The following is a 25000-nucleotide window of genomic DNA, read 5'->3' on the forward strand; positions in this document are numbered from 1 at the left end:
TTTACCTGAGTGATATCATCTAGGGGAAATTCCCTCCGTGTTAGACTAGGTGACCCAATCGATGGTTTCCGTATAGGTAACCGCGGTGACCTTGAGATCTCTTGTGTAGCACGGGATAGTTTGGGAGATTTTCTGGGATCAATGTTGATCCTGTTGGTAAAGGGACAAACTAAGTCTCTACAGAGAAAGTAGCAAATAAAAAAAAGAAGGTTTAGGCATGCAGTGAACCAAAACTCAAGTGCAGAACATTTCAATGGAATCTGACATTTATGTAAAAGGGTGAATATAGGAAGGAAGATTTCAACTGCTGGGATGTCACACTAAAACACATTAAAAAGTAAGTTAGAAAGTTAGTTATTAAGTTATTTAATTCTGATGTGTTGGAGGATGTGAGGAGTGACAACAATCTAAGACATCTTAATGCATTCTTTGCTTCTCTGCTGTGACAGAAGAATCTAAATAAACACTGAATAATCATGTTACTGTTTAAAAAATAAAATAAAATCTAGATTGACACAAAAATTATTTCTTAATTCAAAAAAATTGAATCGTTATGAAATATGTAAACCAAACCACCTTGACTTGATTTATTTAATATTGTGGGGAGAGAACCAAACAATCTCTTTTCCATTTCACATGGACAGTTGTTGGGTCAAAGAACCAAATGTCAAACACACAAAAAAGGAAATGTTAGTTAAAGACGGCATGCTGCAGTACACACTGGTCAGGTCGGGTTACCTGGGCAGTTTAGGGGATTTGCTGCCTCTGGATATCTTTGGAGATTTCTTGCCAACCCAGTCATCGCTCAGCTCAATGTCACTGGAGTCTGAGCAGTTACAGCTGTCAATCATGGCAGATATCAGACTGTTGCCATATATCTCATCTGAAGAGAGAAAATAAGATGGAGGATGGAAAGAATGGAGTAAATTTTAGTAAATAGATTACAGATTAAGATCAATTTTACTAAATACAGCTAATATGTGGTGTTATTTGTTCTCTTATTTACAATGATGCAGCAAATGTCTAGCATGTATGTTAAATACAAAATAACGTAATTTAAATTATTTTGCCATTTTAGAAGGTTATAACCATGTGGTCTAAATCAGAGAGGAGAAATGTAGAAATGCACTTTAACAACCTGCAGGTGGGAATCTTCATAATTTTTACAAAACATGATGTCAGCAGCAATCTTCCACCATTTCTACAGATAAACAATTTAGACCCAGTCTGTCCAAACCATTGTTTCAGTGGTTTCAAGTCTTTTCTTTTTCATTATTCACATGGAGTCTGTGAACCACTGCTGCTCCAGTTTAGGTCAAGCTAATTTATTTGTTGGATATTAAAGTGTGGATGGGCTGGAACCATTTTATGGCTGGCTTCATTTATCACTGTGTGGGGACGGTGCGGGTTGATTTATGAGGAACCCAGGGGCCATCAGAGCCCTCATTAAGCAGCTTTTAATTAACATGGGCCCAGTCTGCCCTATGTGACTAAAACATAGTCGCTCTGAGTGCCAACTCAAGAAACTCAAATAGCTGGAAAAGTACTGGAGCAGACAAATATGTCTGAGAGGAATACATTTAGCAGTAATACATTTTGGTTCTTGCACAGAGCAGTAACAGTGCACCAAACAAATTATATGGGAGTAACATTTTCTAATATTTTATTATTAGAATTCACCCATTTAAATGGAAAGAATGAGAAAAATCTGATTTAAAAAAAAAAAAGTCTTACACTGTATGTAATCATTCCCACATACTCCTATTAAATATATTCCATAAATGCAAAGCTCAATTTTATTAGCTTATATTTATTAGCATATATGGTATATACAAATGTTGTATTTATGTTAAAACAGTTGACTTGAATGTTCACAGTCTTACTATTTAGATCGTACACAGGACAATTATCTTCTGTTAGGTTGCCAGTATGACAAAAGCTCAGTTTTACCTGTTTTTCCATCTGTCTTGGGATCCATGATGACAAATTCAGGACGAAGTTTACTTATGCGTCTGCCTTTGAGGATAGGCACCAGACCTCCAAGGTACTCCAAGTACAGAGTGTAACAGGGCCCCCCCACCTCAGGGTTATCCTCCGTACGCTTCATGGTACAGTGCAGACGCTCATTTCCAGCTGTTGGGTAGCTCACAAAATCACGCATGTTGTTGGGATCTGGGATGGGGGGCTGAAAGAGAAAATATGGGGTTGTATATTGTTATTGTGTAGTTTATTGCTATTCAAGTTGGTTATGCTAAACAACACTTTGCCTGGGCTTATCTCAGTCAAATTATGACTTGCTGTCTCAGAAGGTGACATCAATCACAGGACTGTTATAGGTCTTCAATTATTTTGGTGGTTAAAATGGATCCAACACCCTCCTGTTCTGCATTACCTTTATGGTGGGGGCGAAAGCAGTAGTGACATAAGAACAGAGGCGGGAAGGCATGGTGAGCTTGGCAACATCTTTTTCCTCCTTCACTGCTGTGGCGATGCCCTGCTGGCAGAGTAGCTGTAGGCTGGCAACGCGGTGCTCAACTCGCACAACGTAGAGCGCCGGGCCACATGCCAAGAACAGACGAGAGTCCCGGTGACCCCAGCACAGCGTCGTAATGGGGCGCTGCAGGGTGATGGAGAAGATACATTGGAGAGAGGATTAAGATTGTTTTGTCACATTTTACTTCATACTGCACCAAATCATTTCAAAAGGTTAATGTTCAGCATAAAAGATGGGTGAATGTTAAGGTTTCTGGCTGTGATGAAATTATTTCTTGAACTTTGCAGGCATATCTTCAAATAACTTTTAATCATCTCCCAGAATGTGCAATCAACTCAGCGTTGGCTATTTGATAGAACTTGATTGTGTTACTTTGTGACTTGCTTGACTTGCGGGTGGTGATGGCGCATAGACAAGATGCTTGCCTTTGGTGTGGGAGACCTGGGTTCGATTCCCACTGTGAGACATCCACCATTGTGTCCCCGAGCAAGACACTTAACCCCTCGTTGCTCCATAGGTGTGCGACCTCTGACATGTATAGCAATTGTAAGTCGCTTTGGATAAAAGCGTCAGCTAAATGAGTAAATGTAATGTACCAGACTGTAAAATCAAGTTTTTAACAGATGCTACATATCAGTGCTTTGTAGTTTCTAAATTTAAAACAACATTTATATTAGTAACTTCACTTTGTTACTTTATGTTAATCTGTTACTGTAAAGGCTAAGCCCTGGCTTTAATCCCCTGAGGTGCTGTCCTGGGGTTGAGTAATTGACGAACCTTTTTACCTTGTGTGATTGATGAATGTACAAGCCGTATTTGCAGTTAAAACTATTAATTTTTAATTTATTTTTATCCATTTCCATTGACAATCTTCATTGTATATGTGCGCATGCGTCGAAAACTTTCACTGCTTCCAGGTAGCATATTGGCTCTTACAGTTGCTTTACACCCTCACCTCCACTGCACCTATCGGACTCTAGGGTTGGCTATATTTCACACACTACACAGTGATCATAGTGAGCAGGGCGTTTAGAAAAGGGGTGACAAAGACATGTCGGATGAAGACATGTAGGAAAAGTATAGTTAAAGTGAAACAATGTAATTGATTGAACTTTTATTCAAGAAGCTCAGAATAAAAGTTGTAAATCCAATTTTATCTATTCATAATTAACTTGTTAAAGTGATGCTAAAGATTATTTCGATTTTGCATATTTAAAGCGTGAGGTAATTATTTTTAGTCAAATAACACATGATGCAGTTTTACGACCAGTAAAAATATTTTTAACTGGTAAATTTTCTCAGTTTACCTGCCATTGGCAGATGAGCCAAAAAGTCAAGAGGTCTAAGGTCTTCAAATGTATACTGATGTAGAGTCCAATCATTGAGTCAGGGAAGTAAAATACATAAAATGCAAGGTTGAGGAGACACATTATAAATTACATTAATTAGGTAAGACTTGTTACAAAAAAAAGCGAGTACAGTGACTCGTTAGCCAAGTCTGGCACTGTTAAATGATCACCTGTGCTGGTGTGTCCAGTGTGTAGATGTGTTCACCCCGAACGTTGTAGAACTTGACAATGGCGTTTCTGGTGGGGGGAGGACAGGAGGGGTCGGGGGAGAGGAGGGTCCTCTCCATCCCTGCCACTGCAAGGAGGTCCCCCTGCGAACACCACTGGACCACCACATCTACAGCACATCAAAAAGCATAATGTTGTGAACACTAACATATACAGCTAATTTTGACAAAAGACAAATACAAAATTCCTTGAGACATGTGTTTTTTTTTGTTTTTTTTTTTTAAATAGGTATAAACAAGTGAGCAGGAAAAGCAATTAATCAAAAAAAAAGAGACAAAATTGCTGGAACACTTGGGCATGCATTAATGAGGAGTCACCTACACACACCTTTCAGGCCCGTGCGGATGAGGGTCGGAGAGAGGTCATCGTAGTTGTTCATCAGGCTGATGTCTCCAGAGGTGAAGCTCACTGTCAGCAGGGGTTTCTGGCTGTGCACTGAGAAGAGACACAGGACAACACAAGCATCTTAAAACAGGCAGTGTGAGAGCAACACAATGAGGTCAGAGACAGTTTAAAGTACATGGTATCAACCGCAAACTGTTCAGCTATAAACAAAACTATTGCCTGCATGTTTTACATTTAAGTAAGCTGATCCATGATAGTGGATGTCAACCAATTTTCTGTCATGGGACAACTAGTGTTAAAATCATACACCCCTGTGCACTTAAGAAATTCTAAAATCAATTTTATCTAGGGGTTTAACTTTATATTGCAAAACATAGAATACATAACATGAAGGCTTATTACATCCAGGATCTAGCCTGACATTGAATCAGGGAATCCAAAGACAATAATTTGGCAATCATTTTGATAATTGATTCTTTTTTCAAGAAAAAAAGATGCCAAACATGACCTAGTTTCAGTTATGTGATAATAAACTAAATATTGTTTGGTTTGTTGGTGTTGGTTGGACAAAAGGGACATTTCACAGACCAAACTAATAATCTGCAGATAAATCGACAATGAGAGGAATCGTTAGTTTCAGCCATAAATGGAGGTATCATAGTGGAAACCTACAGAGGATGAGATGACTAATATGCATTTCTAGAGTGGACCATAAAAGACTCTCCCTCTCTGTTTATTTGTGTTTAGAGGTAGCTGGGGACTGTTATGAGAGAGGCAAAGACAGTTCCACATCCTTGGCAGTTTTCAGTGATATACCACTGTGTCCTATTCCCAAGAATACATATTTGCACTAACACACACTCCCTGCATCTTGCTGCTGCACTTGTAGCTACAAACAAGTGGCATTCTCAGTCAAACTGCTATAAATAAAACACCTCCAGACAATCACCCATATATTTCCCATTAAAACATCCTTGAGTCTGTCCTTTCACATGGTCGTGCAATGACCCAAATACTAACACAAATTAAATAACTACCTCTGTTTTTGACTTTCAGCCCAAAACAGTTACTACTTCCCTATAGTAAAGTTTACAATGGAAGTTGCATTAAATCAGATATATAATGCTGCTGTAATGCAGTGTGCTGTGCAGTGATAACTGGTCATCATCATATATCATGACAGAGTGATCTGGCAGGCAGAGGAAGAAGCGGCCTGGTGTCTCAAGTCAGGTTGTCGACTTGAGAGATAATTTCTATTGTGGCCAATCAATTGCTATTGACTGGTTTAATTAGCGAGTTAGAGCATAATCAGTGTTCCAGCTAATGCAAGCACTTTTCAGCTTAACCACTTGGCCCATGGTGAAGGGAGGGAGAAAAACAGCAGGAGGAGGACAGACCCTCACCAATACAGCCTTAGCAACTGGGACTAATTAAGCTCAAGAGAAAAGGAGGCAAAAAGACAAAACAGGAACCAATAAAAATTAGGTTGTTATGTGGACTGTTCCTAATTACTACTAATGTATATCAGCACAGGAAGCCAATTCTAGAAAAGCTGACATGGCTTGCATCATTAGAGGATTAACAAAAATACTTGAATCATGACAATTGGAAAATAAGTTAGATGGAGGGGAATCTCCAAGTGGGGATTTGATGTTTATCACTTCAACTGTTATCTGTCTGTATCTGGTAATGAGGGCAGCTTTGGACAAAATGCTAACTATAGCATGCAGTCAATGGAGGTATCACATTTTAGGTACCAGGGCTATATTCTTGACAGTGCAGGTAAACTTATTCTAGGAGAGTCCTAGGGGATTTGGTTAAAGAAAGCACCACTGAAAACACAGTCAGAATAGATCTTTCACATTGTATCTTCATTCAAGACAATACACCCCTTTTCCGGTTAGAGGCTGTGATTGTCCACTTGAGCATACCGTTAAGTGTGCCGCACATGAGGAGTCTAGTGACGTACACACTTGCACTGTGACGGTTGCTGCTGTTATGACAACAGCTACTGCACCAGTAAGAGCAAACCAGGAGGTCCAGTGCTGATGGCTGCCCAATGTCAGGAGAGTTCTCTTTCACTACGCAACCTCCGTCACCTCCTGCTCTACATCTTTCACCGCAGCCTCCCACCCACCTTACATTTGGTTACACTCTTTTGTTTTAATGCATCTCTCCCTCTTTGTCTTCACAACAGGCAGAGAAGTGGGAAACAGTTAATATTCATCTTCCCACTCCTGAAGCTTCATTAAATGGCCCCCATTGCCTGTGAGATCAGTATCACAAATATCTTTCTTTCACAGTATGGCTAGGACAACTTTCCATACTTATCACATTTTTTCATGTAGCTAGACAAAACTATAATGTGATTCTTTCATACCACTAGTGTATATTCTGGGATGGTTTTCATTTTTTCAGAAATGTTGGAGGTGTAACTGCTTGTACCATTATTTAAAAGATCTGCCATAGCCTTTATTAAATGAACAAACCTGAGGGATAGTGAGTATACAGGTATTCTTTATTCAAGAACATGCCAATTGTGACTTTCTACCCATGTACAACTAAACAGGACAATAGACAGGTATATAAAAATGACAAAGACAGTCAAAAGCATAGAGAGAGTTAATGGCTGGCTCCATTTGTAGTTCAGAAGTACACAACTGAAAATATTTTATGGTCTGAGCCGTTGCTTTTCATGATTTGTTAATTTATCAATTATCATTTCTCTCTTTTGATAATATGATCTGCATATTTAACTAATGACTTGACAGAAGGCCCGGGCACAGTTCATGTACACCTGTTTCCGAGTCTAAAAGATTCATGAGAATACCAGAGGGGTCGAGGATACCAATGATAATGTAGTGCAGATCTAGCAGGCATAGTTTGTGCCCCCACCTGGAAATCTTTATAGTTCCCCTTGGAATAGGGGCATGAGGAAGAATTGATGGAGCATTAAAATATGGAGGTAAAAGAGGATAGGAGTTGAAGCTCGCTGATTATCCTGCATCTGCTTTCTTCTGTGCAGCAGAACTGGACTACTGTACCTCTGCACTATACTCCCTATTGAAACAACTCTTTACTATGAAAACTTGTATTGCCCTCCAGTTCTACATCAGGTTATACTCTTAAATCATGTCTACACTATTTCAGTTGGGTGCTGAAGGAAGCCACAAAGTGCCTTCTATTCAGATCAAACCCTGAACAACTTACTTTGTGGTGGGGAGTAGTCGTCGGAGTCCGTGTCGCTCCCACTGCTGTCCTCCACCAGGAAACTGGGATAGTTCCAGGACATGCTGACGATGCCATCCGACTCATGCAGCAAAATATGGGCCAGCATGCGCCCATGGCAGTCCATCACTATCACCTGTCCATCTGCAGTACCAAACAGCACCTAGAGTGAAATAGTGAAGGGTTATTAGGAAGATGAAAGACAAAGACTTGACAGAAATGTAACACAAAGACAACAGAACAAAGATAGAAAGGAGATGACAGATAAAAGGAAGCACAAAGCCAAGAGAAATGCGTATCACAAGGAAAACAACTTTGAGAAATAGACATAAATGGGATGAAGGTGATGAACAAAGACAGACACATATATAGACTGAATGTTTGATAATGTCCAACTTGAGCTGACAATTTAACAGCATGAAAGCAAAAACACAGCCTAACAAAACCAAAACCCATTCAAGTCAGAGGATGCTTGCTGTCACTCACAGATGATCTCCCCTCAGGACCAGTCTTGCCTTCTGAATGACAAGTTCACTTACTAAAAGTGGCAAATGAAAACCTAACACTTCTACATCTATTAGCATTCAAAAGCTGGCATAGTGCTGGGTGGAAAAGTCGTACCCATCACAATTCTGTGGGGGTGTGTGTGTGTGTGTGTGTTTTACCTGCTGGTCATCGGGGGTCCAGATACCGCAGGTAATCTGGCTTTCTAGGTTGATCTCGGAAGACCAGTGTCTTTGCCCACTGACTGATCCCACTAGGACAAAGCCATCACGATAAGAGATAAGAGCCTGGGTGCCATCGTGGGACCAGGTGAAGTCACTCACCTAGAGGGCACCAGACAATAGTTAATGATGAAATGATGATCATGACGGATGCTAGCTTGATTCTTTTAAAGCACAGTTGATAGTTATTAGAACAATATACCTTTGTATACACCTAAACTGTTGTGTATTCTAGCAGCAGCCTCTGATGTTCATTTTAACTGTCATTTTGTAATGAAGAACTGAATCAACTACTCAACTTGAATAAGTTGAGCAACATAACACAAAGCTGCAGTTCTTTGTCATACATGATAGTAAACTGATTATCTTTGGGTTTTGGACTGTTGGTCAAAAGAAACAAGAAATATGAGGATGCCATCTTGGGGTCTGGTGCATTAAATATTTCTGGTATTTTATGGAAAAATTCTTAATCACTCAACTAATCACTTGACAGCACTCTAATGGTGGCAAAGATTAAAAGTTTTCAAAAGACTTTGAGATGTAAAAAGGAGCAAGGCCTCTAGAAGCCTCTAGCAAGACATTTACACTCTCACTTACTTTTGTCATTTTTGAAATTTTTTGTTTCATCCCAGTATTAACAGTGACTAGTACTGTCAGAATACCACAGAACAAAGTGAATTAAAACGCATGCCTTCCTGCAGACTGTTAATAATGAAAGGGTCTCCATCAACAGAAATAATGACTGCCTCTGCTAATGTCAGTTTAAATATAAACACTTGTACTTGAAATTAAACCTTAACCTCCAGGTGAAAAGAACACTATTTCAAACTGTTTATACCATGTATTTGAAGAGAGAGGCCCTTGCTTAGACTGTCATATACTAAGTGAATTGATCACAAAAGATAAGATGCCCTCAGAATGTGTCAGACTTAGCTCAGCAGATGACAGTGATTGATGGATTAGGCCTACTCATTTTATGTTCGCTTGGCAGTTATTTAAAAACGGCACTCTTAATGTCAGGGACATTTTTTCCCCCTATGTGATGCAAATACTTGATTGACATTCCATTATTTTCATGGACATCCTTGTGTAAATCACTACTTTTTCTGTATTGTTTCTGATGCTTGTTTTGCTTCCATTACGGTTCTATATTGCACTTCAACTAGCTATTTACATATACACCCCATTTTTATGAATACTATTTTTATGTCTTTATCTTCTGTGCCTATGCAGTACAACACAACACAGTACAGTAAGTACATAGCAACAAGCCTAAGTAAAAATGCACTTTTAATTGATATAATCAATATGTCCCATTTCTGTGTAATGTATTTTACCTGCGCTCCACGGTCATTGACCAGCTCCACGGACCAGCGGCCCTCATACTGGATCCAAACAAAGATCCCTCCATCTGTATCACAGGTGGCCAGTTTCTGGAAGGGCTCATTCCACCGCACCAAGACCACCTTAAAGACACAGAAGAAGAAAGGAAAGGGGAGAAAAGAGATAAAACCTTTGGTTAGCAAGGCCATTGTTAGTGACCCTGGCAGTGTTCTCTAGTGAAATAACCATTTTCAGAAATATGCAAATAAACTATTTCCAGATTGTGTTGTGTGTAGTATGGCAGTCAAAGAATTTAGCCCTTATCCCCTCAACTACAACAGATAATGTGAGATAATCAACACAGTGCCTTGTCAGTGCGTCCTTGATCAAGATTCCGAACCCTTGCCTGCACGCTCACTGTGAGTCGCTCTAAATTGGAGCGTCAGCTAAAACCCTTAAAATGCAGAAAGTAAAATCCAAGTTCCCACATTTCAACAAGCTAAATTTAGCATTGAACCAGATGAAAATATCACAAAGTGGGTTAACCTCATTTTGAAACAGTTGCAAAGAAGCTGCTAATATCCTGAATCATACAGACAATGAGATTTAATTATTCTGTCTGTCGTCAGAGTGTTGTCTCCCCGTACCAGACATCTCTCTAAACACGGACATTTATGAGTTTTCCTCTATTTGAAATTTGATAATGTAAAGAACGGAAAGCTGATGTTGTGCATGTTTCAATGCAGCAGGTTATGTTACAATACCTTTTGTCCAAATCTAAATTTCTGAATTAAAGGAAAATTTGATCTAAAAGAGAAAGTGAGGAGAAAAGAGAATGAGGGCAAGTTAATGGACACTGAATGCAGTGATGTCTGACAGTACCTACTGAAAATACTTTACTGTGGTTTAAAGATCAGACATACAGTAAACTGTACAGCCTCTAACATCAGTGACTTTCAGATGCATGGGTTTCTGTATTTGTCAGTGGATACGGTAATGGATCATCATTAGCCTAAGGAATGAGTTGCAGAGGAGGAAGGTGTTGATCACTGGCAGAGAGCAGTATAGATCAAACTATTCATAAGCTCTTCCTTTGTCAGTGTCACCCATCTTAAAAGGCACCCATTACAATCTCCATCCAGCCCCCTCCTCTCTCTGTGTCTCTATCTGTCTGGTCTTCTGTAGCGTGACTCAGCCTATTCCCAGAGGAATAATCCTAAGCAGGGAGCAGCTCTGCTCTCACGTGGGCTGTACATGCTCAAACACACAACACAGGGCAGGTTTTAGCGGGGCTTACGCTCTCTGAGGGCGAGTCCAACAGATCAGTGGCTGAGAGTTGGATAAGCCAGCCAGCCAGTCTTGCCTTCCCACCCCCATACAACCCCCCACCCTCCGCAACAAACACACAGTCCAATCTATCCATGGTCCAGTGGAACAGGTGTCACTGTGTGTTCATACGATAATCTTAGATTACTCTGGGAAGAGAAAGTTACAGAAAAGTTATGGAAGTAAAAGATCATTCTCGCTCCAGTTAAGTATACAACATTTTCCTATGCCAGTGCCACTTGACTTGACTGGTTACAGCTGCATTTACAAATACATCTCAATTAAGAAATGTTTAAGAAAAGAGAAAGCACCAAGCTTTACAAGTACAGTGCTAGAAATATCTTGCTAGTGTGAATTATTTCAGAGTTTACTATAGAGGGTTAGTTAGTTTAATAATCACTAATATATGGTGGAAGAAATCCCACATAGCTTTTGTTCAGGCTGTTCCATCTTCTAAGTTAAGATATAGTATATACTAGGCAGTTTTTAAGTGCATTGTCCATGAGTACTGCTCCTATAAATCAAATCCAAACAGGGTGTGATTACAGTAACACTGGAGGTAACTCCAATTACCAATCAAATTTATTCTGCAGGGTTTCCTAACAATGTCCTATTTGTTACATCTGTTAAAGGGTGTGTTGACTGGGTTATCCCTAGGTGAACTTACAATGTTCTTTCTCACACAAACATGTTTATATGAATATACCATGTGCAGCCCTCCAGCGTAATGAGTGTACAGTAGGATTCATTGCTCTCCTGGCCTCGCTACCTCAGCAATAAGGTGTCCTGTGAACCAGATTTACAGTGTTCTCACTCTCACTCCCAGTGGTATAAATCCTAATGTTGCTCTATAGGTGTGTCTCAGCTGGCAAGCCACAGGGAAGAGGACACAATGAGACCTGGCCTGTTGCAGGTCTGCAGCTACGGTCGCTATGTCATTCTGACTGAGCTGGCCATGTTCACGGACCATTAAAAAACATCTATCATTCAGCCACAGCGGTCACCTGATGCAGCAGTGCTCACTGAGTCTAATGCTGACAAGCTCTGGTAATAGTATTGTCAGAAATAACAAATTTCTATGCTATGGATCTCATTGGGGGAATCCAAATCTGTGTTTTTACTCGAATTGTGCAGAGTGTGCAACCTCTGGCGAGCAAATTAATTTTCCAGATGATATTACACAACCTAATTCAGCTCCAGCCAGCTGAGACATGAGGCTTTAGATTAGGTAGGAGCTTCAGTTTGCATAACATCATTCATACACTGTACATACACTAGCAAAGAAGGGACAAAACAAAAAAAGAAAGTAGCATTGAGTGTACAAATGCCGTGGCTTGCATGGGTGCACACTTTTCTGCAGCCCCATAGAGGTGAGTATAATATGTGTAAATTTAGTTCAGTGTGGAGATCAGTGTGAGCTGGTCAGGCATCCCACGAGGCAAACAGCTGAGCACCTCGCTGTGACGCAGCAATCTGGGAGATCAGACGTCACATGGAGACAGACAGGATAATAGAGAGAAGCGCACGAAAGGCACGTGCGCATATGCAAACACATCCAGACTTGAAAAAACTTCATTAACTATTGCGTGCTGCATTGTCAAAGTACTGGCAAAAATGAATCACTATGCAGTTAATAATTAGAGCTTACATGCTCACAGATCCATTCAAAGTACATTAGAATTAAATATAGCAATTTAAAAATTAAAGAGTTGTAGGAGGAGTGCAGCACGACTGAAAAAGCCTGTTTTCATGCTTGTCTTCATCCCATATCAACTGGTATCTAGTAAGAGGAAGAGACTACACATTCCTGATGCTTTAATTCTGCTCTTTGGCCAGCGCATGGCCATTGACAACTTCTGCTTGGGAAGTTGGCACTGTCTTCACTCCTGCAGTGCCTTGCTGTTGTCATTGCAGCCCTGGCCTCTTGCTGGGACTTGAGACTGGGAGCTGACCTGACCCTAGCAACTTAACTGAAAAGACCAAATCAAATCAAGGGACAGCTTTGGGTTGCATTGGAGTCAGCAAAAGTGAGAGGACACGGTGACAGTGCAGCGTCACTGTGGTGCAGTCGTGAGCACATGGGTCCATGGCAACATTGGTCCCTGGCACCAAGGACTTTCTTTTTTGCAAAGTTATAAATAAGCAAGCTGGACTGGTAAAACATGAGGCGCTCACATCTATACATGCACATACCTAAATTACACTATATACATGCAAGATGTCACATGCAATTGCATGCAAGTAAAGCAAGAGTTTATATCCTAAATAATTTTGCTAATTTTAGCCTTTAATTGTCCTGCATGGGAAATTTGGATTGCGGCATGGCATAATAGGAAGACTTATCCATAAAACAGAATAAAAAAAAAAAAAAAAAACACACATACAAAAATGTTGGTTCCACGCGATCCGCTGTATATGAAACTGCTGGAATTTCTTGACTAATGAGTGAAGAATCATTGGAAAGTTAAGACCACATGGCCAACAATAAAATCAGTTTTAGTACAAACAAGTGAGAAGGAGAGACACTCGCCTTTCCCTCCACCATCCCCTCTACCCTGAGGGCGTATTTAAAATCATATTTGACTGTATTGAGGAGCAATGCAGCACCTCCTTCCTCGCTCGCTCCCTCTCTCTCCTGAACACCGTTGCACAAACCTGCCAAAGAAAACGTTGCCCCATGTATCATCAGCTTTAGGGTTAAGGGGTGACAAAATAATCGTGACTAGTCGACTAATCGAATAAATAATTAGGTGCTGGCCTTCGACAGTTGTTGAGTACATGGCTAATACTGACTTAACATCAGATTCAATGCCAAAAATATGAATAAAATAATAATAATGCTATGCTAAAAAAGGTAGAACATTAATATTTTAAATCTTATGTGTTCAAACTATGTTATGGTCTGGTTGCTCAGGCTTTCCTGTATGCCCTGAACACTGCTCACATGGTCGATGTGTACAAACATCAGTATGCAGAGACATACAATAATGAGTTGGAGTTGAGGCGGGCTGAATGAAGCCTGGTTGCTGAAACCACCTACCGGCAGGCCAACTGTGATGGCACCTACTTGTCACTCTGCATAACTTTAAGCCTATAATATATAAACGGGCGAGTAGGGCTGGACGATTTGACCTAAAATCTAAATTAACTGAACATTTTACCACGTTTACGATTATTGTACTATTATGTTTTTGAATGTTGTTTTTTTGCCCTAATAGTTCACTGACAAGGTTTGTACTGTAAATATGCTCAACTATTAAAGCTGGGTTTATTTATTTTTTGGATTCACAGATTTCACAAATCCATTATCTAAATGTTAATCAATAAGGTAATGTTGACGTGCACATTACAGAGACATGGTTCCACTATATTCGGTGCATCGCCGCTGCTGAATTATGACCGCTGCTACTAAGATTTCACTCAGTTATTTACTATCAATGCGGAACAAATTATTTTCACCCGCACACTGTGTGAGCACAGCAAATCACGCTTTGCTAGCTTCCTCTCCTCATTCATCAAAGGACATCTACGTGACAGACCTGGCTGTTATAAGGGCAGCAGAGTTAGGTATTTTAACTGCAGTGCAATGTGTTTGCTTAGCAAGTGAGTGGACGAGCGAATAAGAGAAAGAGTCAGTGTGTCTGTTATTAAAAGTCTGTCTGTTGTTTCCACATCTTCTGGGAAGTGAAGGCGGTTAGTGGGGCGGAGTCATGTGACAACACACACGGTATCATGTTTCAAGGGGAAAGTAGCATGAACACGAACGAACACACACACACACACACACACGATTAAATAACCGAAATAACCAATTACGTCGGTTAGAGGCTCTGTATTTCGGTTTCGATTACTTTTCAATTAATCAGGACTGAATTAATCTGTCAAAATGTCAATGCAATAGGTTGAGCTGAATCACACTGACAGGTAGGGAAATGTTGGGATTGGGATCCCGCAGGTCCCAACACAAATCGCACGGGAGCAGGCAGTTTTAACTATGCTGCGGGTGTGAGCGGGCGGTTAAAAAAATAAATAAAAATACTGCGGATCCCGCAGTAGCGCTGATAAGATGGAGGCAACAAATTAAATTGAAAAGAAGATTAAAGAGGGCACATGCGACTGTTCACGAGAACATACTTCATGGGCCTGATTCGAACCGCGATGTCGGGTATGGGAGGCGGACACGCTTGCGAGGGAGCTAAACCCCGTAACACATACATAAGAAGAGCAGCCTGTTTGTTTCAACGTTCCATTTGTTGTTTTTAAATTTATTTGCTGTGTAGGCTGGAATAAGAAGCTTTTATTCAGCACATCTAAAACAAAGTAAACCCAAGTGTGCAGATATGTCTGTCTGATCTGTGACTACAAACATTGCTCAGAGCTAAAAGAGCCTGCACTGTACAGGTCAAGATGTCCTCATTGGAAAATATCTGGCAAGCAGACAAGTACACCTGAATCTGAGAAAGCAGGGGATCCGACTGTTGTCTCCAAGGATGGATTAGCACACTAAAGCCCTTTCCACTAAGCTCATTTGGTGAGACCATTTTAATGCAGTGAATGGGTACTCCTCAATCCGGAGCAGGATCCTGTTCTTATGTCATCAGGTCAGATAAGGAGAGAGCAAAAGAAGGTACTCAAGAGGAAGACGTGTAAAGGCAGGGTGGTGAACGGCATAGGGGAGGAGATCATGATAGAAATGGAAGATGGATAGCAGATGTGCAGAGGAAGGAACTAGTGAGACAATATATACAAGACAGAGGAACACAGATAAGTGTCTGGTCACAGGTGGTGATGGAAGCTGGGGTTAATGACAGAGGAAAACTGAGGCGGAAATGCTGCACACCCCATTAAAAGTGATGACTTTATTCTTAACTTTCCTCTGCTTGTATTGCAGGAAAAATGATGCTGCATTCTGCCTGTCTTACAATCCATTATTATGGTCCCCATTAAGTCTAAACAGATTTAGTTGCGCTGCCCCATGGAAGTCCTCCAGTATCCTCGTCCTCCTCCCTGCCCATTTAAGGGCTGTGCAGGTCCCAGATCAGTGCTGGTTCTTGCGCAGGCCCTCTACCAGAGATATAAACTGATTTATTTGTGAGGCTTCGCCAGGATACATCTTTTAAGGCATGAAAATGTCACACAAGTATGGCTGGGTAATAAAACAATAATGATAATTATCGCAATATCATTTTTGTCAATAACAATTTAATAAATTTCAATATATTGTCAACAAATATTTGGTTTAATTCATTTGAATCACTAACTAGCACTTCATTTTTCTATTAAAATATTTGTTGAGGAAAAAGGGACAGAAAAAAGATTTACTAAGCATATTTGTTGAAAAAGATTTTATAAGGGCCCGTGTCCACCACCAACGCATGTTTTTCTTACGCCAGCGACCTAATAAAAACGCCAGCAGCGTGACGAGGCGCTAAGCGTTTTTCCCCGGTCGCCGAGAGTTGAAAAATGTTCAACGCTGCGCTGTCACTTTTTACCCAGCCGTCCAATCACAGTGCAGGAGGGGCGGGACAAACACCACACCGAACACATACAATCTTGATCACGTTCTGACCATAAAGAAAAGTTTAACCACATAATTAACCATCTGGTTTCTTCAATTTCCACTTAGGAGCAAAAATAAGCCTTTAAACTCTATAGAAATAATGATTTTACATATATTGTGATAATTATCGATATTGAATGATATGAAATGTTTTTATCGTGAAAACCTTTTTTGGCCACAAGTGAAAAATGATAGGCAGAGAGGGTGACATTGTAGTGGGGTTCATCTAAGAGAGACTGATCTACCACGATCAGCAGCATTAGTAGAAGAGCCCACAGACCCCATGAAGTTTGAAAGTCAAACATTTTCAGAGGACATCAAGAGGCACAACAAAACCATACCACAACTCGAGTGCTTTTAACAGCAGTGTCTCCAACAAATAGGCTTTAGTTGGGTGGGCCACCCAGGTATATTTGGCGACCCATTTTAGTATTTTTCAGAGAAATACAGAGAGAGTTGTTTATATATTACGTTACAAGACGTGGACATGGTGGATATTTTACAAGCAGGGACCAGGTAAGGCAACAGTAAACATATAGCTCACTGTACTAGTACTAAAGTGATAAACATCTGATCAGACACAAACTGTGTGCAAATGAGGATGTAAGCCACAGAAGACCAAAGAAGCCGCACTGTGAATTCAACCAACATGCTGAAGTGGTAAACATGTACGGGCGCCCTGGGGTCACCGCTCTCTATTGGATTTGGGCCTCAGACATTTGTCCCTCATTCCCTCATGGGAATGGTAGCATGGTGTGTATGAACTGTTTCAGCAGTCACACAAAACTTCTCATCCATTACTAAAAAGGTGTTTCAGTTACAACAATTCATAAACAAATGACATTGTGCTGAGGACTTTATACAGGATGCATATTTTTAGCAACCAGAGTGGGAAAAAAACCCTTGAGGCTGTCACTTAATGTTCTACTTTCTCCTACAGCATCCATGATCAAGAAAAAGAAGTTGCAAGGTGCTTTACAACTCCGAGCAACTACTTACTCTAACAAATAAAAAAATAAAACTAATAAAACTGTCCGTTGTTTACTCACTTTTAATATTCAAATTAAACACCAATATATTCAGATTTTATACTTCTTTGAATAAAGAAACCCACTGACCTTACAATGGAATAATACAGCAGCAGTGTATATTTTCACTGGAAAGTAAGTACCTCACATAGTGACGCATATATGTATTATTATATTGTAAGACAAATAACACAGTTGACAGGATTCTGACAATTTGCCCAAAACCTTGTGCTGCAGCCAACATTTTATGCAACATGCTGACAGTCATTGTCAAGCCTGTCTCTGATGTTCAGCTCTCTTGGAGAATGAATGGACTCTAAGTGACTTGCTGCTCAGTCTGCTCAGCATCTGAGTGCCCTGCAATGGGAAAAAAGCATCTGATTGTCAAAAGAGGTGTTGATCTATTCTGATGTACGTCCCAGAAGGATTACTCTGCAGCATCAGAAGTATAGTCAGGCGCAAAACGTATTGCTTTCATCTATTTTCAATTTCAAGTCTGGTGCAACTGACAAGCATGCTGCTAAAAGGTCAGCAGCTCTGTTTTAGACAACAATATTAAAATAGTCTCAGGACATTCAAGGCCAAATTTTTCTTTCAATAAATTCTTTTTTATGTCTGCTTCATTTATTTTTAGTCTAAAAAGCACTGTTAATCAAGCAAACAGACTTAAAAACAGTTTCTGTGCTGAAATAAAGTTGCTGTGTGCAACTGCCATGAAAAAAAAGAACAAATAAAAGAGTTAACATAAATCCCATCAACCCAATGATCAATCATCTTAAATCAGTTTGAAATACAAACCAACAAAGTAAATATATAATAGCATGCTAGTTAATTGACAAGACTAGTGCTTACATCATTAGTTAATTAACTATTAAGACTAATCAGCAACTATTTTAATAAGTGATTCAGTCTTCAGCTACTCCAACGAAAAGATTTTCTGCTTTTCTCTGTTTTACATCATTGTAAACTCAATACCTGTAAGTTGTGGACTGCTGGTCGGACAATAAAGCTATTTTAAGACCATCTTGACGTGACATTTCAAAGACTCAGCTCGTACAATAAATCCAAATACCAATCAATTCATTATTGAAAATAATCAGTTGTCAGCTATCAGCTATCATAAGACCAATATTTTGGACAAATTTCTGATGGGATCATCAATCAGTGACACGGACTATGGGCGCACTTAAACCACACTCCAATTAACAGTTAGATATCTAATAGGCCTAAATCTATAATTAATGCTGCAAGCAACGTGTAGCGCGTCGAGGTGTGAGGCAGCCGCGTTTCAGATTCTGGAGCACTGCTGTGAATTTGGCATGTGCTTCAGACCAGTGGCAAATTTAAAGTCAATCGGACTAATTCCCTAGGGGGAGTTCGTTAAAGTACAAAGTGTGTAAATCCCAAAAATGACATTAAATCTAAAATCGCCGACTTCCTGTTGGGTGTGGGGCATCGTTCCAAGAGGTACCACAGAAATTTCATACACGTAGGTGAAACTTTGGCAGGGGGCTGCTCTGTAGGGGGCGCTACCGAGCCATTTTGCCACACACTAGTCACACGTCGGGTGTGAAGCAGCCACGTTGCAGATTCTGGAGCTCGGCTGGTACAGCTGTGAATTTGCAACACGCTTCGGACTCTGCATGAAGAGTTATACGTCACCTCCTGTGCCCCCTTTGTGGCGCTCTAGAGCACTTGGTGATAAAACTATAAATGAATATTGGCGGGTAGATGTGTTCGGGGCCAGACAGTTATCAAGTACATAAAGTTTTGTGCAGATGTGAGCATGTACACTGAAGTTACAACAACTTCCTGTGTCATTGTGAAGAGTTTAATTTTGCTGCCACGCCACAGCCACCCCATTAACTGCAAAACTCACCGTTTGCACAACTTTTAATCGTCAATGGGTTTAGACGGCACAGAACAAATCTGAAGTCGGTCGGACTAAATCCCTAGGAGGAGTTAAAGTATGTAAGTGTGTAAATCATCCAAAAATAACTGTAAAATTCAAAATGGCCGACTTGCTGTTGGGTTTAGGGCATCTCTAGAGAGCCATTTTGCTACGCCCATGAGCGAAACCCATAAAATATGAAATTCTTCGCCGCGTCTGAATTATGTGCAAAGTTTGGTGAGTTTGAGTATGTTTAGTCCCCCAAAATTGAGGTTAGTTTGAGAAAAGAAAGAAAGAAAGAATGAAAGCATTTCAGTTTCAAAAGGGACCTCGCATGTTTCATGCTTGGGCCCTGGTGATGACATTTGATAACAACAGTATGCTGACTTCACAGTGTCATATGTGTGTGACAATTTCTGCTAAGCAACCAAGCTCAATGAAAAACACACAGCATAGAATTGTGTAGAGCAGTTCGCTCCCGACACCCACTGTGAAAAGATGGTTATGGGAGACTGAACAAAAAGTGCATGGCACCACACAAGCACATACACTTTGCTCCCTTTGAAGCTGTTACCTTGTAATTATCTCTCACCGTGCCTGACGGGGGATTAGATACAGAGAAGAACAAACCCTCATCAGAGATGTACCACAGGCCTTGCCTGGACCTGCAAAACCTTGTCATTATCTGAAGAAGACCATGAGAGCTTTCAGAGCAGGTGCTAGAGATGCTTTTATCCAAAGCATCTTGTAGTGCCATGAATTCTAACCTTTGTTTTTTTTATTATCATGGGTGAACTCATAAATAAAAACCCCTTCTCCAGGCAAAGGTAGTGGAACACTCTACAGGGATACAGTCCTCTACTCGCCTGCCCTCTTCTTACCAAATGTCTGACAGCTTAAGATCCGCCTTTTACTTTACTACATTGCCCGTATTGGGTCAAGTCCAAAAGACACATCAATTCAGACGCTCGCTTACATTTAAATGATCACAGGACACTGGTCTATACATCAACAGGAATTATGGTCAAACTTAAGGATGCTGGCATGAGTATTGATCTTGGCAAGCCTGTACTCCTACAGGATGGAGTTCATGTTTGTGTGTGCGCTCATTCATAACATGACTGGAGCTAATTTACGTGAAAGGACACTCGTCACCAATGATGACAAGTGTTCAATGACTGTGCTGACGATTTAAGGACAGGACGGTCAGAGGACACGACTTCTTTTACTGCTGAGTGTGCAGCTTTTCAAGACAAGGAAAGGTTACCCAAATGTATTTACAGAGCTCTTTTAAAAATAATGTTAAAACATGTGTTAATGTTCGCTTGTTGTCTGTTCTAAAACATATTTGAATACCTAGACAGGACTGGAGACTATATGCCAAGCTTATGGGGGTTGTTTTCCTTGGCGTTGGACTGTATACTGCAAACAGCATTGTCTCCTCAACAGAAATGCAGAAATGGGATGGAAAATCATGCAAGTGACTGAACAGATCTGTCAGAACTTGACAGAATTCATTAGGCGGTGTGATTTCCACCACCGTCAGAAACCACAAATTATGCATAGGGTGGACGAGTGATGGATTTTTCATTTCCCAAACCATTTATTTATTACTTTATATAAAATCTAGAATGGAAGAATTACTACTTTTATTACTGGCGCTGGAATGAGGTCAGAGGGCATGGGGACATTTCTCTCTCACTTGCATCTGTGTTTAATGTAAAAAAGCATCTTCACAGATGTAAAAAAAAAATAAATAAACAAAAGCACAATATTTATCTAAACAGCATTACAGTAATGTCAGAGATTGACAGCTGTATGGGTCAATTATGGATGCAAGTGAATGGCACAATTTTTTACTTAGAGAAGCAAGGCCAGTGTGAGCAACATCTCTCCTCCAGTACACTGTGCTCTATTCACCAAACATTGATGATGATGCCAAAAGAGTCAAAACATTTGGTGAATAAAGCATGGTGTACTGGCAAAGACCTGTGCAATGTGTTTCAGTTGTGATGGACTCACAGTTGAACGGCAACCAAACTATAAAGATATAAAATACTACATCTTTAGAAAAATTAATTTAAGACAGCATGCAACAAACACCACTATCATACAACTCCCAACACACCGATATCGGTAACTTTAATGCACAAAACATAAACGGTATGTCTTCAAATAAGTTTTAATCACACTAAATAGGTGGATAAAGTCAAATTCACATATGAAAAGAGTGGGTAAATTAGAGTTACATAGGTTTAATGTCCTTCACACCGCATGCACCAGAAGGGAAAATTCACTACTTGGACCACATTCAAGTGGGCAGAGTTAAATGACATTTCTGCTGCGCTTCAGTCACTCTCTATGGGGATTCATCCACTCTCCCCTCAGCTGCCTTATGGAATGCTGACACAGCACCTTGCTCCATCTGACCAACAGCTCCACCCACTAAAAGAGAAAACGCAACCTGTGTGCAATCTCCGCTTGTGCCAGCACTGCTATATTGTAACAGAAATATTCATATACAGGGTGGGCAAGAGACCCCATCATTACTCAACTGATCTTTCCAGTAACAAAATAAATGGCCTCAGTGCACAAGTGGTGGAAAACCTTGAAGGGCATAACCACAGTGAGCGATAAGAACGATGCCAGTGAGTGGAGCACAGACATGTTTTGACTAGGAGGAGCAGCATAATGATCTAATGCAGGGGCTCAAACCATGAGCCACTGAGCGTACACAAGTCGCACTTCCAACCAAACACTACAAAAGTTAATTTCACCAATAACTCCTCACATTCTAGTTAAGAGTGAAATCACCGCTGTAGAAAGACTCAAAACTCTCAGCCTGCCATGGCACAAAGATCTTTGTGATAGACAAGATACCTGCCCTAAATAAATAAATAAATACAGAGACTGGCAGCTTCAAGGACATTGTTCTGCAACTGACCCTGCAGCTGGGAAAAAGTGACAGGAAAACCGCTAAGGCTGTACTATTCAATCATATTTTTGTGAACCCTGAGTGCTACTAGTAATAATAATTTGCAGTCAATTCATTCTCCTGCATCCCAGGTGTAAAGGACTGATGCTGCCTGTTTAAAGAATAAATATATAGAAACTGATGTTGTATTTCTTTATAGTGTAGTGGCTGATTTCAATTAGAAGGGGGTGGATGCAAGTAGTGATCTACCACTGTCTTACTGAGAAGTGTTACTGTTTTATATCTGCTTTTGCTTCATTTAAACTACATTCAGAGAGTCATGAGTATTAGACTACAGTTGTAGCCCAATTGGGACAATTTAAAAATTTATTTATTTTTCTTCAATCTCAGCATCACTGAAATGGACAAGTAGTTTGGAGTGACATATTTGTGTTGAAATAAATACAGTCAGGATGCCGCATTGCAAATTTTACAGTGGTTTATCGCTTCTTCTTTACCTATGCTTTTCACCACATTACCAGTATTTTTACTAGAGTATGAATGATTTAATATGCATTTCCCCGTGAAACTCCTCTTACCTCGCTGTTGTGCCCTCTGAGGTTGAAATTTACTCTCTGCGGGGTGGGCCGATCCCGTCTACAGTGGCTGGACGTAAACGTGACCCCAACAACTCCTCGACCGTTCCCGTAGCGAGCCAGCCCTCCTCATAGTAGCGCTTCCTGCACACCGGCTTCTCCTTCTCGCTCTTCGGCACCCGGCCCTTCCAGGACAGGCACAGGATGTTGGAGTCGCTACAGAGAACCGGGCCATGCTCCACAGCGGCGAACATCCCTGCAGCTCTCTAAACCCCCCGTGGATTAAAAAAAAAAAAAAAAAAAAACGTTTAGGGAGATCGAGGGTTCTTTGGAGGTGTCGGTACCGTTATGAGCTCCTCTCCTCTGCTGAGGTTACTGGTTCGGTGTCGGATGTGAGACAGCGACAACGGTGCATAGTACTTGCGCTTTCTCTCGGCTATCTCGCGGATTTGCAATACTGATTAAAAGGTGATCAGTGAAAACTTCTCCAAAAAGCACAAACGAGGTCACAAAGCTGTGGACTTTTCATTGCTGGATTGAAGATATCATGTAGCCGAATGGGCTGCATACACAATAAAGGCACTCATTCAAGTCATGTTGATGCGTTTGATCAGTGAGCTGCCTTGCTGATGCTGTTTCACTGACAAGGCAAAAGATTAGAGTACCGGAAATTATTTAACATCCACTGTGGCAGATTCAGTATTTTATGTCAGCTGACAAAAGCTTTTTGTTGTAAACTCGTCAACACGCAATGCACCCATTTGTACAACACGTCCCAGTACTTCCAGTTGATGCAAGTAACGTTTCAGTCCAGTTCAGTGTTTCATTTCTGGATTCTGCGTCCTCCTCATACGACCCCGGCTGTGTGTGTGAGAGGAGGAGCAGGAGTCCCTCTCTCCATCAGCTGTCAGCCCGCAGGAGAGCCGCTTCTCCCGGTAACGTCATCACGTCAGCCTTTTCTTCAACCCGCCTCGGGGATCCCATGGAGGACAGCTGGATAATAAGAAAACAAAGACGATGTCATTATCACACAAACTGTCTCTACCAAATAAACAAACGTGTGTGTGTGTGTATATATACACAACGGTTTAATTCGTTTAATAAAGCGGGCAAGCTGTACAACTGTACAAGCAGCGTTAAAAGCGCTGAAAGCATTCACCTGCCGCCCACAGCCGTTATTTTAAATATTAATGCGCTAACCTAAAATTACCCCTCACGTCTATCTGCCTGAGCAATCACTTCGAGGACTATCCTGCTCAGCGGAAGGATATTTAACTAACTGCTGAATTATTTACAACAACCATGTATCATTTTAGCTCCCGTTTTTAATATGCTACACCCACCAAAGCGGCCTCTCGTGGCTAACAGGTTAAATAAACGAAAGATGAAAACAGACGAGAGATTAGGAACAATGTGATTAAAGCACGAATATAATGAAAACGACGTCCCCCAGACAAGACAGACTGACCAGCGGAGACTAACGGTTTTGTGATATTTACTTTCCACTGACAATAAAGGGACACCCGATTTAACTGTTGTATAAAAATTAATCGACATTTAGATTAACGTTAAATCAACTGTCATTATGAGAAAAGAAAACATCCACACCAATTCCAATGAGACTAGAAACACAGCAAAAGAAACACAGTCAAATATAACGTAAAGAGAGACCCAGAGATGCTAACCTTACTAAGATAACTGACGCTCAATTACTGCTGAAGCTCGTGAGGTGATGCCATAAAAACACAAACACTGACACATCACTGTGAGCTGCCTGCTAGCTCCAGCTAGCTAGATCCTGGCTGTTGAATAGAGTAAGAGAGCTCTGTGGGCTCCACAGATCAAAACATGTCAGCAGCTGGATTAATATTTCCTCTGTATTGATCTTGTTTGTGCAGTAACGCTAATCTAACCGAGATGCTAGGGAACGCAGCTAACGTCTGCTGCTTGTGTTGTCCCCTCCACAAAGACAGTCAGTGAAAGCTAACCGGCT

The 25000-nt window shown here is 40.7% G+C and overlaps 1 protein-coding gene across 1 annotated transcript; it reads right to left on the reverse strand.

Moving 5' to 3' along the window:
- Window positions 1–5: 5 nt before the first annotated feature.
- On the reverse strand, window positions 6–24022 carry LOC119892998 (tubby-related protein 4-like; the record flags this gene model as incomplete). The annotated part of the gene is given in 11 exon segments (XM_038704916.1): window positions 6–150; window positions 739–883; window positions 1951–2185; window positions 2393–2617; window positions 4014–4180; window positions 4399–4506; window positions 7627–7807; window positions 8310–8471; window positions 9707–9835; window positions 23011–23120; window positions 23123–24022. Coding segments are annotated over 11 exon segments (1746 nt in total), but the record flags the coding sequence as incomplete, so codon positions are not given.
- Between the last annotated feature and the right edge of the window lie 978 nt (window positions 24023–25000).

The sequence above is a fragment of the Micropterus salmoides genome, unplaced genomic scaffold, assembly GCF_014851395.1.
Source record: "Micropterus salmoides isolate LMB-PRFRI ecotype aquatic unplaced genomic scaffold, ASM1485139v1 Ms_hic_scaffold_785, whole genome shotgun sequence".
NCBI lineage: Eukaryota > Metazoa > Chordata > Actinopteri > Centrarchiformes > Centrarchidae > Micropterus > Micropterus salmoides.